Below are 15,308 nucleotides of genomic sequence, written 5' to 3'. Positions count from 1 at the left end.
TCAATAATAATAATACAGTGTGTGATCTCCTGTCCCAGCCTGAGGAACAGACAGTGAGCCTGTCTCTCAATAATAATAATACAGTGTGTGATCTCCTGTCCCAGCCTGAGGAACAGTGAGCCTGTCTCTCAATAATAATAATACAGTGTGTGATCTCCTGTCCCAGCCTGAGGAACAGACAGTGAGCCTGTCTCTCAATAATAACAATACAGTGTGTGATCTCCTGTCCCAGCCTGAGGAACAGTGAGCCTGTCTCTCAATAATAATAATACAGTGTGTGATCTCCTGTCCCAGCCTGAGGAACAGTGAGCCTGTCTCTCAATAATAATAATACAGTGTGTGATCTCCTGTCCCAGCCTGAGGAACAGACAGTGAGCCCGTCTCTCAATAATAATAATACAGTGTGTGATCTCCTGTCCCAGCCTGAGGAACAGACAGTGAGCCTGTCTCTCAATAATAATAATACAGTGTGTGATCTCCTGTCCCAGCCTGAGGAACAGACAGTGAGCCTGTCTCTCAATAATAACAATACAGTGTGTGATCTCCTGTCCCAGCCTGAGGAACAGTGAGCCTGTCTCTCAATAATAATAATACAGTGTGTGATCCCCTGCCCCAGCCTGAGGAACAAGTTTTCAGAGCCTTGTATCCAGCAAAAGCTACATTATTCGGGTGTAGATAAGTGGAGAGATGTCATAAATCTCTAATTTGTACCACATACCTGCTTCACAAACCTTCTCAGAGCTTCCCTTTAGTCACTGTTTTCTTAAAAAAAATAACCAATCACTTATAAAATTTCAGTGTTTTCAGGGCGTATGAAATACCTTCAGGCAATAAGACTGCTAAATAGCCAACCTGCAGCTCCTTCAGCAAATCACCTGTCCTGCCTACATGGACACAGTTTTTACTGTATTCACCATAACTGCACTGCATGTATATAATTGCATACACCGCAGACACATAACAGCTCTGCGCATGTTGAGTTTTATTCAATTAAAAAAAATGTAACCTCAATTTTGTGATTTTTGTGTCTTTGTGAATTTTGTGATTTCTGTGATTCTTGTGGCTTTTGGGAGCTCGCAGAAAAAGACATTTCATTGGCAGCAACTACTGCTGCCCGCCGTCTTGTTGTGCGTTTGATAAATAAACTTTGATTTGATTTGATTTTGATTTGAATTGGGGTGGGTGTAACAAAAAAAAACACAAAATAAAACAATTCAACGCCGCCCAACGTGGGGCTCGAACCCACGACCCTGAGATTAAGAGTCTCATGCTCTACCGACTGAGCTAGCCGGGCTGGTGCGGCAGATACCGCGAGAGACGGGAGTCACGGGCAGCACGTAGGCGTGACGTCACCACCCTCCCCTCCCCTCGGCTCCATGGAGACGGCTCCGCAGGTGTACAGACCGCACAGGTAAAACCTGCGTCTGTTTTTCTGTTTTTTCTTGCGTTTTTGTTCCAACGCGTAGCGCTTCGGCACCCCCTCCTCACTTCTGCCTGTCTTTGAGGATTGAGGAGGAAGCGGTTTGTTTGTTTGTCTACGCCTCGAAACGCCGTGCGGAAAAAAAAACAACAACCACCTTTTAGGTGGACAAACACCATGGCGATATGGCCCTCACCCAGTAACAACAAAAAAAAAGGGTTTCCGCTTGTGTGTGTGTTATATCCTGAGTGAACGGCGGTGTGAACATTTTTAAAAAAATACATACTTCTGCCAGAGTGCACCAGTCCGGTCAGGCTGGAGTTAATTAATAATAATAATTGCTTACTCTTTCTGGACACTCCACTCAAAGCGCTTTACAGGTTATGGGGATCCCCTCCACCCCCACCTGTGTGTACCCCCACCTGGACAACCTCCAGTTGTCAGTGGGGCCAGCAGGGGGCGCTCTGTGTGGGTCCTAGTGCCCCAGTATAGTGAGGGGCGAGGGGGACACTAGACTGGAGAGCACCAGTCCGGTCAGGCTGCTGCTGGGGGAGGTGTCAGTGGGGCCAGCAGGGGGCGCTCTGTGTGGGTCCTAGTGCCCCAGTATAGTGAGGGGTGAGGGGGACACTAGACTGGAGAGCACCAGTCCTCTCCCACACAGCAGCTCTCAGTGGGGAGGAGAGCAGAGGGATGGAGCCAGTTCAGAGAGGGGGGGTGATTAGGAGGCCATGATGGGTCAAGACCAGGGGGGAATCAGGCCAGGACACTGGGGTAACACCTCTACTCTTCTCGAGAGACACCCCGGGATTGTTAATGAACACAGCGCCTGTGTTTTTTTTTTTTCAAGAAAAATAGTAGCGCTCAGAAAATTCCAGTGTTAAGACTCGGCGCATGAAATACCTGGTAACAAAACACACGCCACCGCCCAACGTGGGGCTCGAACCCACGACCCTGAGATTAAGAGTCTCATGCTCTACCGACTGAGCTAGCCGGGCTTGTTGTCGAGTTTCAGTGACTGTCTGGCGACCCGGAGTCTGACGGCGCGCTCGGTAGATCACGGGTGGAATCCCGGGTGATCTATCACACGGGGCAGATTTTCCACGGCGGTTCGTGCGTGTCCGAGAGCCCCTGGCGCGTCGGTTTCGGACGCTGGAGGCTTGGAGGGGTCTGCCAAAAACGAGGGGAAAGGGGTGCTTTCATCCGTGTTGGGCTCGATTAGGTCGCGATACAACCTCGGACACCGTGGGAGTGTGAGACGCACAGGAATTAACTCGATCCGGTTCAGGTAGAGCAAAAGACCACGCCGCCCAACGTGGGGCTCGAACCCACGACCCTGAGATTAAGAGTCTCATGCTCTACCGACTGAGCTAGCCGGGCTGTGCCACTAAGAGCAGTCGTCTCAGGTGTCCAGGGTACAGGAATGAATTTAGCCCTTTTTTTAAAAGAAAAAAGAAAGAAGCTGAACCTTTTTTAAAAACCGTATATGATTCGGGGAGACTCGCCCACTCAGACAAGGCAGGGATCTTCAATATGCGAGCGGCGTGATGTCACGTCAGTCCAATCAAATCAAAGTTTATTGATCAAATGCACTACAGTACCGTGTGCAGCGGTAGCTGCAACAGTCGGAGCTGTTTTTCAAGTTGTGCAGAAGTTTCAGCCGGTCCAGTTAGCGCTCTCTCAGTGTTAGCATGGGCGGGAGGATCTGTGTGTGTGTTCTGTGTCGGGCTGAAGGGGAAACTGATGCGTTTATGTGTTAATAATTTAGTTGTTTTGGACGGACGTGAAGAGTTCTGTGTGTTTGCAGGCAGTAAAAGGTGTTTTTTTATGATTGAAGGATTTTGATATTTTATTGTACCGTTTTAATAGAAGATTTGGAAAGAGAGCAATTATTTCTAGTCAAGGTGTTAGTCATTCTGGGTAACTTTCACATCCATAAATTTTTTAAATCGCAAATGATAAGAAAATAAGTCGGCGCCGCCCAACGTGGGGCTCGAACCCACGACCCTGAGATTAAGAGTCTCATGCTCTACCGACTGAGCTAGCCGGGCTGCTGGTTCCCAGCGCCCTCGTCCCTGCTGACGTCACCTGAAGAGCTGTCAGCGCCGGGGGGGTTAATGGTCTGGGGGGGCCGCTCGTCGGTTTCATCTCTGGCCGGGAATAGAAACACTCCCGTCGCTCCGTTGAAACGTTTCCCGGTGTCCGAGTGCCAGGTGCGCCTGTGCGCTGCGCCGAGTCTTCATCCGACTGACACGGAGACGCGCACGGCTGGGTGATCGATCGATCGATCGATCGCTCATAATAATAATAATAATAATAATTGCTTACACTTATATAGCGCTTTTCTGGACACTCCACTCAAAGCGCTTTACAGGTAATGGGGACTCCCCTCCACCACCACCAATGTGCAGCATCCACCTGGATGATGCGACGGCAGCCATAGTGCGCCAGAACGCTCACCACACATCAGCTATCAGTGGGGAGGAGAGCAGAGTAATCTAGCCAATTCATAGAGGGGGATTATTAGGAGGCCATGATTAGTAAGGGCCAATTGGAAATTTGGCCAGGACACCGGGGTACACCCCTACTCTTTTCGAGAAGAGCCCTGGGATTTTTAATGACCACAGAGAGTCAGGACCTCGGTTTTACGTCTCATCCGAAGGACAATCGGCTCTTCTGTTTACATACGCACGCTGTGGTGTTGTCCGAGGTACTGTTAAGGTGTCCAGCAATTCCTGATAGATTTTGTATTACAAATAAAGTTAAAGAGAGATCGTTTAAAATCATTCATAAGTTTTATCCAGTGAAATTAGTACTCTTTAAATTTAAGCATGAGCAGGATGATCTGTGTGTTTCTTATCGGGCGGAAAAGGAATCTTTGGTGCATTCATTTGTTAGGTGTAGGTTTGTGAAGCTGTTTTGGACGGATTTACAGAGTTTTGTTTGCAGGCAGTTAAAGGTGTTTTTTAGATCGAAGGATTTTGACATTTTATTGTACTGTTTAGTAGAAAATTTGGAAAAAGAGCATTTATTTATAGTCAATTTATTAATCATTCTTGGTAAATTTCACATCCATAAATCCAAATGGTCTAATAATCCTCCCCTTTTTAGTTCTTATGAGGTGGAGCTGAAACACTATTTAAATTCTATTAAAAATGTGAGAAATAATAAAGCACGGAAAACATATGATATATGTAAAAAATACAAGTTAATCATATAACTTACTTATTACCTCTGGCGGTTAACTGTTTATTTTTCTGTTTGTGTTCTCTTGTACCTAATTTGATCCTCTGATTGTATTTGTATTTGTAAATTCTTTACACATTTAATAAAAAATTCTTTTAAAAAAACTGTTAAGGTGTCCAGGGTACAGGAATGAATTTAGCCGTTAAAAAAAGAAAGAAAGAGCAGCTGAACCGTTTTTTAAAACCGTATATAACGCGGGGAGATTCGCCCACTCGGACAAGGTAGAAACGCCGCGTCTGGAGCATTTTCAATATGTGAGCGGCGTGATGTCATTTTCAAGTTGTGCAGAAGTTTCAGCCGGTCCAGTTAGCGCTCTCTCAGTGTTAGCATGGGCGGGAGGATCTGGGTGTGTGTTCTGTGTCGGGCTGAAGGGGAAACTTTGATGCGTTTATTTGTTCATAATGAAGCTGTTTTGGACGGACTTGCAGAGTTCTTTGTGTTTGCAGGCAGTTAAAGGTGTTTTTTAGATTGAAGGATTTTGATATTTTATTATACCGTTGTAATAGAAAATTTGGAAAGAGAGCACTTGTTTCTAGTTAATTTATTAGTCATTCTGGGTAAATTTCACATCCATAAATCCAAATGGTCTAATAATCCCCCCCTTTTAGTACTTCTGAGGTGGAGGTGAAACACTATTTACAGTCTATAAAAACTCTGAGAAATAATAAAGCAAGGAAAACATGATAGATGTAAAAAAATACAATTTGATCACACGATTGGCATCATGACCTCTGGCGGTTAAATGTTGTTTTTTTCCTCTTGTACCTGTTTCTGATCCTCTGGTTGTAGTTGTATTTCTAAATTCTTTATCCGTTTAATAATTTTTTTTAAAAAAAAAGTCAGAGTTGCGTGTGAACCGGCCTCTTCCTCCAGATAAAAGGGAAAAAAAAAGGTCCGATGAGGGAGAGAGATTCCAGCCGTCGGGGAAAAAAAGCTGGAAAACCTTCCCTGTGAGCTCCCAGCAGCCAGATGACTTCTGAACTGGTTCTGTCCTTCACCCCTCTGCTCTTCCCAGTACCACCACCCCCAGTCTCCTCTGTGTGCTGTCATTGTGTTTGAGCTGGTGTGTAATCTTGTTTTATTGTTGTGCTCGTCCTATAAAGCGCTGTGAGAAGCCACCTTTAGAGGCGCTCTATAAAATACAGTTTAATAATAATAATAATAATAATAATAATTGCTTACACTTATATAGCGCTTTTCTGGACACTCCACTCAAAGCGCTTTACAGGCAATGGGGACTCCCCACCACCACCAGTGTGCAGCCCCACCTGGGGCCATAATGCGCCAGAACGCTCCCCACACAGCAGCTCTCAGTGGGGAGGAGAGCAGAGGGATGGAGCCAGTTCAGAGAGGGGGGTTATTAGGAGGCCATGATGGGTCAAGACCAGGGGGGTATTTGACCAGGACACTGGGGTAACACCCCTACTCTTCTCGAGAGACACCCTGGGATTGTTAATGACCACAGAGAGTCGGGACCTCGGTTTGACGTCTCATCTGAAGGACGGCGCTTGTTTACAATCCAGTGTCCCCCGTCACTATACTGGGGCATCAGGACCCACATGAGCCGCAGGGTGAGCGCCCCCTGCTGGCCCCACTCACACCTCCTCCAGCAGCAGCCTTAGTTTTATTACTATTATTGTTGTTGTTGTTGTTAAAGAGGCCCGTGTCCGGCGAAAGCCCCGTTATCCGGCTGTAGATGAGGGGAAAGATACCGCCCGTCTCGAGTTCGTGCCTCGTCCCCGCTTCACAGACCCTCTCCCGCTTTCCCCCGCGTTTCAGGGCCGTCGGTTGTTGTTGTTTTTTTTTTTTAAATCGCAAATGCTAAGAAAATAATTTTCGGCGCCGCCCAACGTGGGGCTCGAACCCACGACCCTGAGATTAAGAGTCTCATGCTCTACCGACTGAGCTAGCCGGGCCGCTGCGGTCCTGTGGGCGACCAGCACTGCTGACGTCACCCTCGAGAGACGCGCGGAGGGTCTGTACAGTACCGGAGCGCGCTGTGGTTCGTAGCCCCTTCCCTGAAACTCCTTCACACACAGACTCCCAGCCTGCTTCTGCGGGACAGCCTCTCCTGAACGGCTTCCGGTCTTCACCCCCTCTGCTTCTGCTGTATTCAGAGCCCACCATAAACTCCTATAATAATAATAATAATAATATAATTATTATGGCCAGCAGCCATATCACCCTGCAACTCACAACTGGCAACCCACTGAAGCTAAGCAGGTGTGAGCCTGGTCAGTACCTGGATGGGAGACCTCCTGGGAAAAAGGTTGCTGCTGGAAGAGGTGTTAGTGGGGCCAGCAGGGGGCGCTCACCCTGTGGTCCATGTGGGTCCTAATGCCCCAGTATAGTGACGGGGACACTATACTGTAAACAGGCGCCGTCCTTCGGATGAGACGTAAAACCGAGGTCCTGACTCTCTGTGGTCATTAAAAATCCCAGGGCGCTTCTCGAAAAGAGTAGGGGTGTAACCCCGGGGTCCTGGCCAAATTTCCAATTGGCCCTTACTAATCATGGCCTCCTAATAATCCCCCTCTATGAATTGGCTTCATTACTCTGCTCTCCTCCCCACTGATAGCTGGTGTGTGGTGAGCGTTCTGGCGCACTATGGCTGCCGTCGCATCATCCAGGTGGATGCTGCACATTGGTGGTGGTGGAGGGGAGTCCCCATTACCTGTAAAGCGCTTTGAGTGGAGTGTCCAGAAAAGCGCTATATAAGTGTAAGACATTATAATAATAATAATAATAATTGCTTACACTTATATAGCGCTTTTCTGGACACTCCACTCAAAGCGCTTTACAGGTCATGGGGATCCCCTGGATGATGAATCATGCTGTTGTCGTTCTGTGAAGCCTCCTTTGAAAGGCGCTGTATAGAATCAAGTGCTTGATGACGTGGGGAGGGGTGCCCACTCGGACAAGGCCGGAAACGCCGCGTCTTGAGCGTTTTAAACCCGGTTTCCGGGTCCTTTCGCCCCCAGAGACAGCCGTCGCGTTCGTCAGAGTTGTGTGTGGACGGGGGAGATTAGCGAGGGAGATTAATCCCGTCGGGAACAAGAGCTGGAAAACGTTTCCCGTGAGTCCCCCCGCAGCCAGAGCAAGTTCAAGTTCATTGGCATGATACTCATATGGCATAACGAAATGCTATTGAGCAAGAAAATAATCCGGCGCCGCCCAACGTGGGGCTCGAACCCACGACCCTGAGATTAAGAGTCTCATGCTCTACCGACTGAGCTAGCCGGGCCGCTCCGGTCCCGAACTCGCTCACGGATCTCGGCAAAGCCTCGCAGGGCCCTCTGGTCCTGACAGCGGCGAGGGCCCGGCTCGTTTAAAATCTTATTTTAAAAGCCCGCTTTATGGATGCAGAGAGACTGTGATTCGGGTTTTTTTTTTCCTGTGTCTCGCCGCTGGGCGGAAACACAGGCGCAAGGGCTCCCCCTGGCGGCCGCCGGGCCTCACTGCAGCGCCGCTCTGGGCGGAAGGGGCTGGGCGAGACACACAGAGAGAGAGAGGAGGTTCCTTTCTTCTTGTGCGTGCGTGAGCGTGTGTGTGTGTCTCCTCTCTCTCTGACGCCCATGGCCGCCGCCGCCGTCACCCTCCCCAGCCTGTGCCTGGCCGCCCTCACCCTCCTCAACTTCGTCTTCGTCTTCGGCACCGGCGCCGAGTTCGTGCGCTTCCTGTCGTTCCGGGCGATTTATCGCAACCTGACGGGCGGCGCCCCGGTGTGTGTAGGTGGGTGGGTGTGTATGAACGTTTATCCTTCACTCCCGAGCTGTCTGCGATGAAGAAAAACTCGGGGGTCAGGGGGCTGCGTGCACCAGCCCGGCTAGCTCAGTCGGTAGAGCATGAGACTCTTAATCTCAGGGTCGTGGGTTCGAGCCCCACGTTGGGCGGCGGTGTTTACCTTTTCTGCTCTCGCTGTGCGCCCGTTTTCATACGAGAAATGCATGAGCTGTGATCGCAGCCTGCGCCAGGTCACTGTATGTGTGTGTGTGTGGGTGGTGCACACTTTCACAAATCGCTGCCTTTTTAAAAAATAAATGAAGTAGGGGGGTGATATATCGCTCAGTTTTCCTGCCGTCTTTACGAAGCGATTCGAAGGTGGTCCGCCATTATTCCGTGTTTTGAGATTTTATTCTGGTCGACCGATTAGTTATTCGTAATTAATTGTCAAATAATATTATATACATATATAAAAAAGACAGCTGCCGCAGGATCTATCCATCTGAAATCAATAAAAGCTCTCCTGGAGCTACTCGGATCTTTTACTTGTTTTCTGCTTAAGAGAGGCAGGCAGATGTTTCCCTGTGGTGTAAATACAGTCGGTGTGAAACCTCGTAATAAAAAAGGCTCTCTTCTCTTCCTGCTCTGCTGTTTATCTTCCGCGCAAACGCTGCACACACTGGTGTTTGTGTTTTGCGCGCAGCTCGGTGATCGTGTCACGACACGCTGCATTCATTTAAAAGAACACGTCGCCGGATATTCACACCAGCCCGGCTAGCTCAGTCGGTAGAGCATGAGACTCTTAATCTCAGGGTCGTGGGTTCGAGCCCCACGTTGGGCGGTCTGCTTTTTAACTGAACGACTTAAAAAACGTTTTGCACCATTTAAAGTCACTTGCATGAAGGATGTATCAAATAATTGGAGTTAATGTACTGGAGTGTCCAGTCAGTGTGTGTGTATGAACCCCTCTCTCTCTCAGTGCAGTGTTCATGTACTGGAGTGTCCAGTCAGTGTGTCTGTATGAACCCCTCTCTCTCTCAGTGCAGTGTTCATGTACTGGAGTGTCCAGTCAGTGTGTGTGTATGAACCCCTCTCTCTCTCTCAGTGCAGTGTTCATGTACTGGAGTGTCCAGTCAGTGTGTGTGTATGAACCCCTCTCTCTCTCAGTGCAGTGTTCATGTCCTGGAGTGTCCAGTCAGTGTGTCAGTGTGAACCCCTCTCTCTCTCAGTGCAGTGTTCATGTCCTGGAGTGTCCAGTCAGTGTGTGTGTATGAACCCCTCTCTCTCTCAGTGCAGTCTTCATGTACTGGAGTGTCCAGTCAGTGTGTGTGTATGAACCCCTCTCTCTCTCAGTGCAGTGTTCATGTACTGGAGTGTCCAGTCAGTGTGTGTGTCTGAACCCCTCTCTCTCTCAGTGCAGTGTTCATGTACTGGAGTGTCCAGTCAGTGTGTGTGTCTGAACCCCTCTCTCTCTCAGTGCAGTGTTCATGTCCTGGAGTGTCCAGTCAGTGTGTGTGTATGAACCCCTCTCTCTCTCAGTGCAGTCTTCATGTACTGGAGTGTCCAGTCAGTGTGTGTGTATGAACCCCTCTCTCTCTCAGTGCAGTGTTCATGTACTGGAGTGTCCAGTCAGTGTGTGTGTCTGAACCCCTCTCTCTCTCAGTGCAGTGTTCATGTACTGGAGTGTCCAGTCAGTGTGTGTGTCTGAACCCCTCTCTCTCTCAGTGCAGTGTTCATGTACTGGAGTGTCCAGTCAGTGTGTGTGTGTGAACCCCTCTCTCTCTCAGTGCAGTGTTCATGTCCTGGAGTGTCCAGTCAGTGTGTGTGTATGAACCCCTCTCTCTCTCTCTCTCAGACTCAGTGTCCTGGGGACAGGCCCTGCGTGACCAGGCTGTGGTCAGGGCTCTGTGTGTGGACGGGGGGCTGGTCCTGCTCTTCGCCCTGCAGCACAGCGCCCTCGCCTGGGCTCCGGTGAAGCAGGCCTGCCGGGCGGTGCTGGGCGTCATGAACAGAGCCTTCTACGTGTTCACCACCGCGCTGGCGCTGCAGGTACCCCTGTGCCCTGTGTGCTGTTGCCTGACAGCCGCGGGACGTACGTGTGTGATGTCAGACGTGTGTGATGTCATATAGGCCGCTTGCCTATATTGTCAGACTGTCGGTGTGTCTGTTGACATCTGTCAGCGTGTGTGTGGCCTGCAGCGGTCGAACCCTCGCCTGTCTGCGTGTCTCAGGTGATGATGCGCTGCTGGCGGCCGGTGAGTGGCGCCCCCTGCCTGTGGTCGGTGAGCTCCGCGCCCTGGGACACCTGGCTGCCCCTGCTCTGCTTCGTCCTGCACTTCGTCTGCTGGCTGGTCATCTGCAGCATCCTGCTCATCTTCGACTACCCCGAGCTGCTGGGAATCAAGCAGGTGCTGTACTCGTGCCTTACTCACACCCTGCTCACACTCCACTCACAGTCTAGTCACACTGTACACCCAGAGCTGTCCTGCTCATCTTCGACTACCCCGAGCTGCTGGGAATCAAGCAGGTACTGTACTCGTGCCTTACTCACACCCTGCTCCCACTCCACTCACAGTCTAGTCACACTGTACACCCAGAGCTGTCCTGCTCATCTTCGACTACCCCGAGCTGCTGGGAATCAAGCAGGTACTGTACTCGTGCCTCACTCACACCCTGCTCACACCCTGCTCCCACTCCACTCACAGTCTAGTCACACTGTACACCCAGAGCTGTCCTGCTCATCTTCGACTACCCCGAGCTGCTGGGAATCAAGCAGGTACTGTACTCGTGCCTTACTCACACCCTGCTCACACCCTGCTCCCACTCCACTCACAGTCTAGTCACACTGTACACCCAGAGCTGTCCTGCTCATCTTCGACTACCCCGAGCTGCTGGGAATCAAGCAGGTGCTGTACTCGTGCCTTACTCACACCCTGCTCACACCCTGCTCCCACTCCACTCACAGTCTAGTCACACTGTACACCCAGAGCTGTCCTGCTCATCTTCGACTACCCCGAGCTGCTGGGAATCAAGCAGGTACTGTACTCGTGCCTTACTCACACCCTGCTCACACTCCACTCACAGTCTAGTCACACTGTACACCCAGAGCTGTCCTGCTCATCTTCGACTACCCCGAGCTGCTGGGAATCAAGCAGGTACTGTACTCGTGCCTTACTCACACCCTGCTCACACTCCACTCACAGTCTAGTCACCCTGTACACCCAGAGCTGTCCTGCTCATCTTCGACTACCCCGAGCTGCTGGGAATCAAGCAGGTACTGTACTCGTGCCTCACTCACACCCTGCTCCCACTCCACTCACAGTCTAGTCACACTGTACACCCAGAGCTGTCCTGCTCATCTTCGACTACCCCGAGCTGCTGGGAATCAAGCAGGTACTGTACTCGTGCCTTACTCACACCCTGCTCCCACTCCACTCACAGTCTAGTCACCCTGTACACCCAGAGCTGTCCTGCTCATCTTCGACTACCCCGAGCTGCTGGGAATCAAGCAGGTACTGTACTCGTGCCTTACTCACACCCTGCTCACACTCCACTCACAGTCTAGTCACCCTGTACACCCAGAGCTGTCCTGCTCATCTTCGACTACCCCGAGCTGCTGGGAATCAAGCAGGTACTGTACTCGTGCCTTACTCACACCCTGCTCCCACTCCACTCACAGTCTAGTCACACTGTACACCCAGAGCTGTCCTGCTCATCTTCGACTACCCCGAGCTGCTGGGAATCAAGCAGGTACTGTACTCGTGCCTTACTCACACCCTGCTCCCACTCCACTCACAGTCTAGTCACCCTGTACACCCAGAGCTGTCCTGCTCATCTTCGACTACCCCGAGCTGCTGGGAATCAAGCAGGTACTGTACTCGTGCCTTACTCACACCCTGCTCACACTCCACTCACAGTCTAGTCACCCTGTACACCCAGAGCTGTCCTGCTCATCTTCGACTACCCCGAGCTGCTGGGAATCAAGCAGGTACTCAGTCTTTACTCCCAATTTACTCACACTGCACACTATAGCCAGTCTCCGGCAGGGCACTCAGCACTCAGGGCCCCCCACACTCTTTACTCACAATTTACTCACTCTTTACTTCCAGTTTACTCGCACCATAGCCAGTATTCTCACACTGCGCAGGCGCCCTGCTCGTCTTCAGCTGGGGCACCCCCACCCCACCCTGCACTCCTCACTCACTCCTTACTCCCCCTCTACTCTCACCCCCACCCCCCTGCACTCCTCACTCACTCCTTACTCCCCCTCTACTCTCACCCCCACCCCCCTGCACTCCTCACTCACTCCTTACTCCCCCTCTACTCTCACCCCCACCCCCCTGCACTCCTCACTCACTCCTTACTCCCCCTCTACTCTCCCCCGCTGCAGGTGTACTACCACTGCCTGGGCCTGGGCGACCCTCTGGCCATGAAGTCGCCCCGCGCCCAGCGTCTGTACGCCCACCTGCGCCACCCGGTGTTCCTGGAGCTGTGCGCGGTGCTGTGGGCCGTGCCCTGCCTGCCCCCTGACCGCCTGCTGCTGGCCGCCGGCCTGACGGCCTACCTCGGCCTGGGGCACTCGCTGGACCCCCAGGACTGCGCCTACCTGGGCGCCCAGCTGCACAGCAAGCTGAGGCTCTTCTCCGAGCCCCAGGGCAGCCCCAGCGCCGGCGCCCCCAACCACAGGCAGGACTGAGGCCGGGGGCTGGCTCTCGGGGGTCTGTCAGCGCCAACCCGTCTCTCTCTCTCTCTCTCTCTAGGTACTGACACTGCTGACCCGTCTCGCTCTCGGGGGTCTGTCACTGCTGACCCGTCTCTCTCTCTGGGTACTGTCAGTACTGACCTGTCTGTCACGCCCTCTGCAGCCAGAGGGCGCTCCTTCTCTGTCCTGTCCCTAGTCTCCGGTCTGCTGTCCTTCCTGTCCCTCTCTTTCCCTGGGGCTATATATTTCCGGGTCTTGCACTCTGTCCTGGCTCAGCATTGACGTTCGGGTGTCCTGAGACCCGCCTAGCACCAGGGCGCCCCACGTCCGCTCCCTGAGGGCACAGGTTTCTATACGGCATTCCTGAACTCTTTGCACTAATGAGCCCGGGCCTTTTTCCCGTCTCGCCGCTATGCATATGGGTCTTTTTCTGCTCTCCTGCTCCCCACGGTGAGTCCCTTTGGACGTCCGTGACACTGTCTCTCTCTCTGGGTACTGTTACTACTGACCCGTCTCTCTCTCTGGGTACTGTCAGTACTGACCTGTCTCTCTCTCTGGGTACTGTTACTACTGACCCGTCTCTCTCTCTGGGGACTGTCACCGCTGACCCGTCTCTCTCTCTGGGTACTGTCAGTACTGACCTGTCTTTCTCTCTGGGTACTGTTACTACTGACCCGTCTCTCTCTCTGGGTACTGTCACTGCTGACCCGTCTCTTTCTCTCGGGGGACTGTCACTACTGACCCGTCTCTCTCTCTGGGTACTGTCACCACTGACCTGTCTCTCTCTTTGGGTACTGTCACTACTGAACCGTCTCTCTCTCTGGGTACTGGGTACTGTCAGTACTGACCTGTCTCTCTCTCTGGGCACTGTCAGGACTGACCTCTCTCTCTCTTTCTGCACACTGTCAGTACCGGTCTTTCTCTCTCTGGGCACGGTCAGGGCTGACCTGTCTGCCCAGACCTGCGGTCATGAACAAACACTGGACACTCGGGTCACGCACCAGGCAACAGTGTTTGACAGCTGGTTGCGTTTCGAACCCGTGTCCCTGCTCTGAATGTGACTGTTGGATTAAGGGCCGCCAGAGGTGTAGAGTCACCTGCCAAACAGTCTTGTAAAATCAGGACTGTATCTGCTCTCCGGGGGCATTTGTATCTGTGGTGTTTTTATAAAGAACTAAATGTTTTTTTAAGTTGTATACATTGACCCCCTGCTCTGTTTGATCCCCGTCTTCAGCTCCTGCCCTGTTGTGTGTTTGTGTGTCTTTATTAGTGAAGGATTCAGTAAGAAGTGTGGTGTGTACAGCAGAACAGGAGACACTTAGAGGAGATCCCAGAGAATCCCTTAGTAACAAACACACACAGCAGGACAGGAGACACAGTGAGTAGCAGTCCCTCAGTAATAAACACAACAGGAGAGGAGACACAGTGAGTAACAATCCCTCATTAATAAACACAAAGGACAGGAGACACAGTGAGTAACAGTCCCTCAGTAATAAACACAACAGGAGAGGAGACACAGTGAGTTACAGTCCCTCAGTAATAAACACAACAGGAGAGGAGACACAGTGAGTTACAGTCCCTCAGTAATAAACACAACAGGAGAGGAGACACAGTGAGTTACAGTCCCTCAGTAATTAACACAACAGGAGAGGAGACACAGTGAGTAGCAGTCCCTCAGTAATAAACACAACAGGAGAGGAGACACAGTGAGTTACAGTCCCTCAGTAATTAACACAACAGGAGAGGAGACACAGTGAGTAGCAGTCCCTCAGTAATAAACACAACAGGAGAGGAGACACAGTAAGAAATAAGAGTTCAGGTAGAAAGTGATAGGAGAACCTTCAGTGTTTAATGGATGAATGCTGCGTTTTTATATTTTAATTCTCTTTGAGTTTGCACTGCGTTCTGTATTTAAAGCAAAAAATGTCTAATGCACTCGATAACCGCTGGAGCATCATTTCATTCAGAGTAACCGCCTGCAAAGTGTTATTTTTGAAAAATAACAAAGCAATAATTTTTTAATGTAAGCTATGTAGGGTCTATTTTTATACTAGGGGTGCTGTGAGAGGGGTCACACTTGCCTTGCATCGTGTGTAATAAACTGGTTTTTAAAAAAGAGTCTGACAAGGACGTTTTTGTTGGCGACAGTGTTTGTCAGTCTGGTTTTGGCTGTGTGTTAGTGTGTGCGTGTTAGTGGCTGTGTGCCAGTGACTGTGTGTG

The 15,308-nt window shown here is 50.9% G+C and overlaps 1 protein-coding gene across 2 annotated transcripts; it reads left to right on the top strand.

Moving 5' to 3' along the window:
• The first annotated feature begins 8,171 nt into the window (after positions 1-8,171).
• nrm (nurim) lies at positions 8,172-15,206 on the top strand. Of its 2 annotated transcripts, XM_069197883.1 has the most exons (5): positions 8,172-8,395; positions 10,242-10,435; positions 10,618-10,794; positions 12,777-13,116; positions 13,160-15,206. In XM_069197883.1, exons 1-4 carry the CDS (start codon positions 8,239-8,241, stop codon positions 13,080-13,082), a joined length of 834 nt encoding a protein of 277 aa, XP_069053984.1. In that variant the 5' UTR covers positions 8,172-8,238; the 3' UTR covers positions 13,083-13,116; positions 13,160-15,206. The 2 variants fall into 2 exon arrangements, with proteins under 2 accessions (XP_069053984.1, XP_069053983.1); XM_069197882.1 differs by having other exon boundaries at positions 12,777-15,206.
• The last annotated feature ends 102 nt before the right edge of the window (positions 15,207-15,308 follow it).

This window comes from Lepisosteus oculatus, chromosome 14 (assembly GCF_040954835.1).
Source record: "Lepisosteus oculatus isolate fLepOcu1 chromosome 14, fLepOcu1.hap2, whole genome shotgun sequence".
Taxonomy (NCBI): Eukaryota; Metazoa; Chordata; class Actinopteri; order Semionotiformes; family Lepisosteidae; genus Lepisosteus; species Lepisosteus oculatus.
This window is presented reverse-complemented; position numbering and strand designations above follow the sequence as displayed.

What these genes read in the sequence shown, in the direction of transcription:
- nrm (XM_069197883.1), top strand. Translation starts at nt 8,239, where the DNA reads ATGGCCGCCGCCGCCGTCACCCTCCCCAGCCTGTGCCTGGCCGCCCTC. An exon ending in CGGCGCCCCGGTGTGTGTAG is followed by an intron (nt 8,396 to 10,241) that starts GTGGGTGGGTGT and finishes TCTCTCTCTCAG; the next exon opens with ACTCAGTGTCCTGGGGACAG. An exon ending in CCACCGCGCTGGCGCTGCAG is followed by an intron (nt 10,436 to 10,617) that starts GTACCCCTGTGC and finishes TGCGTGTCTCAG; the next exon opens with GTGATGATGCGCTGCTGGCG.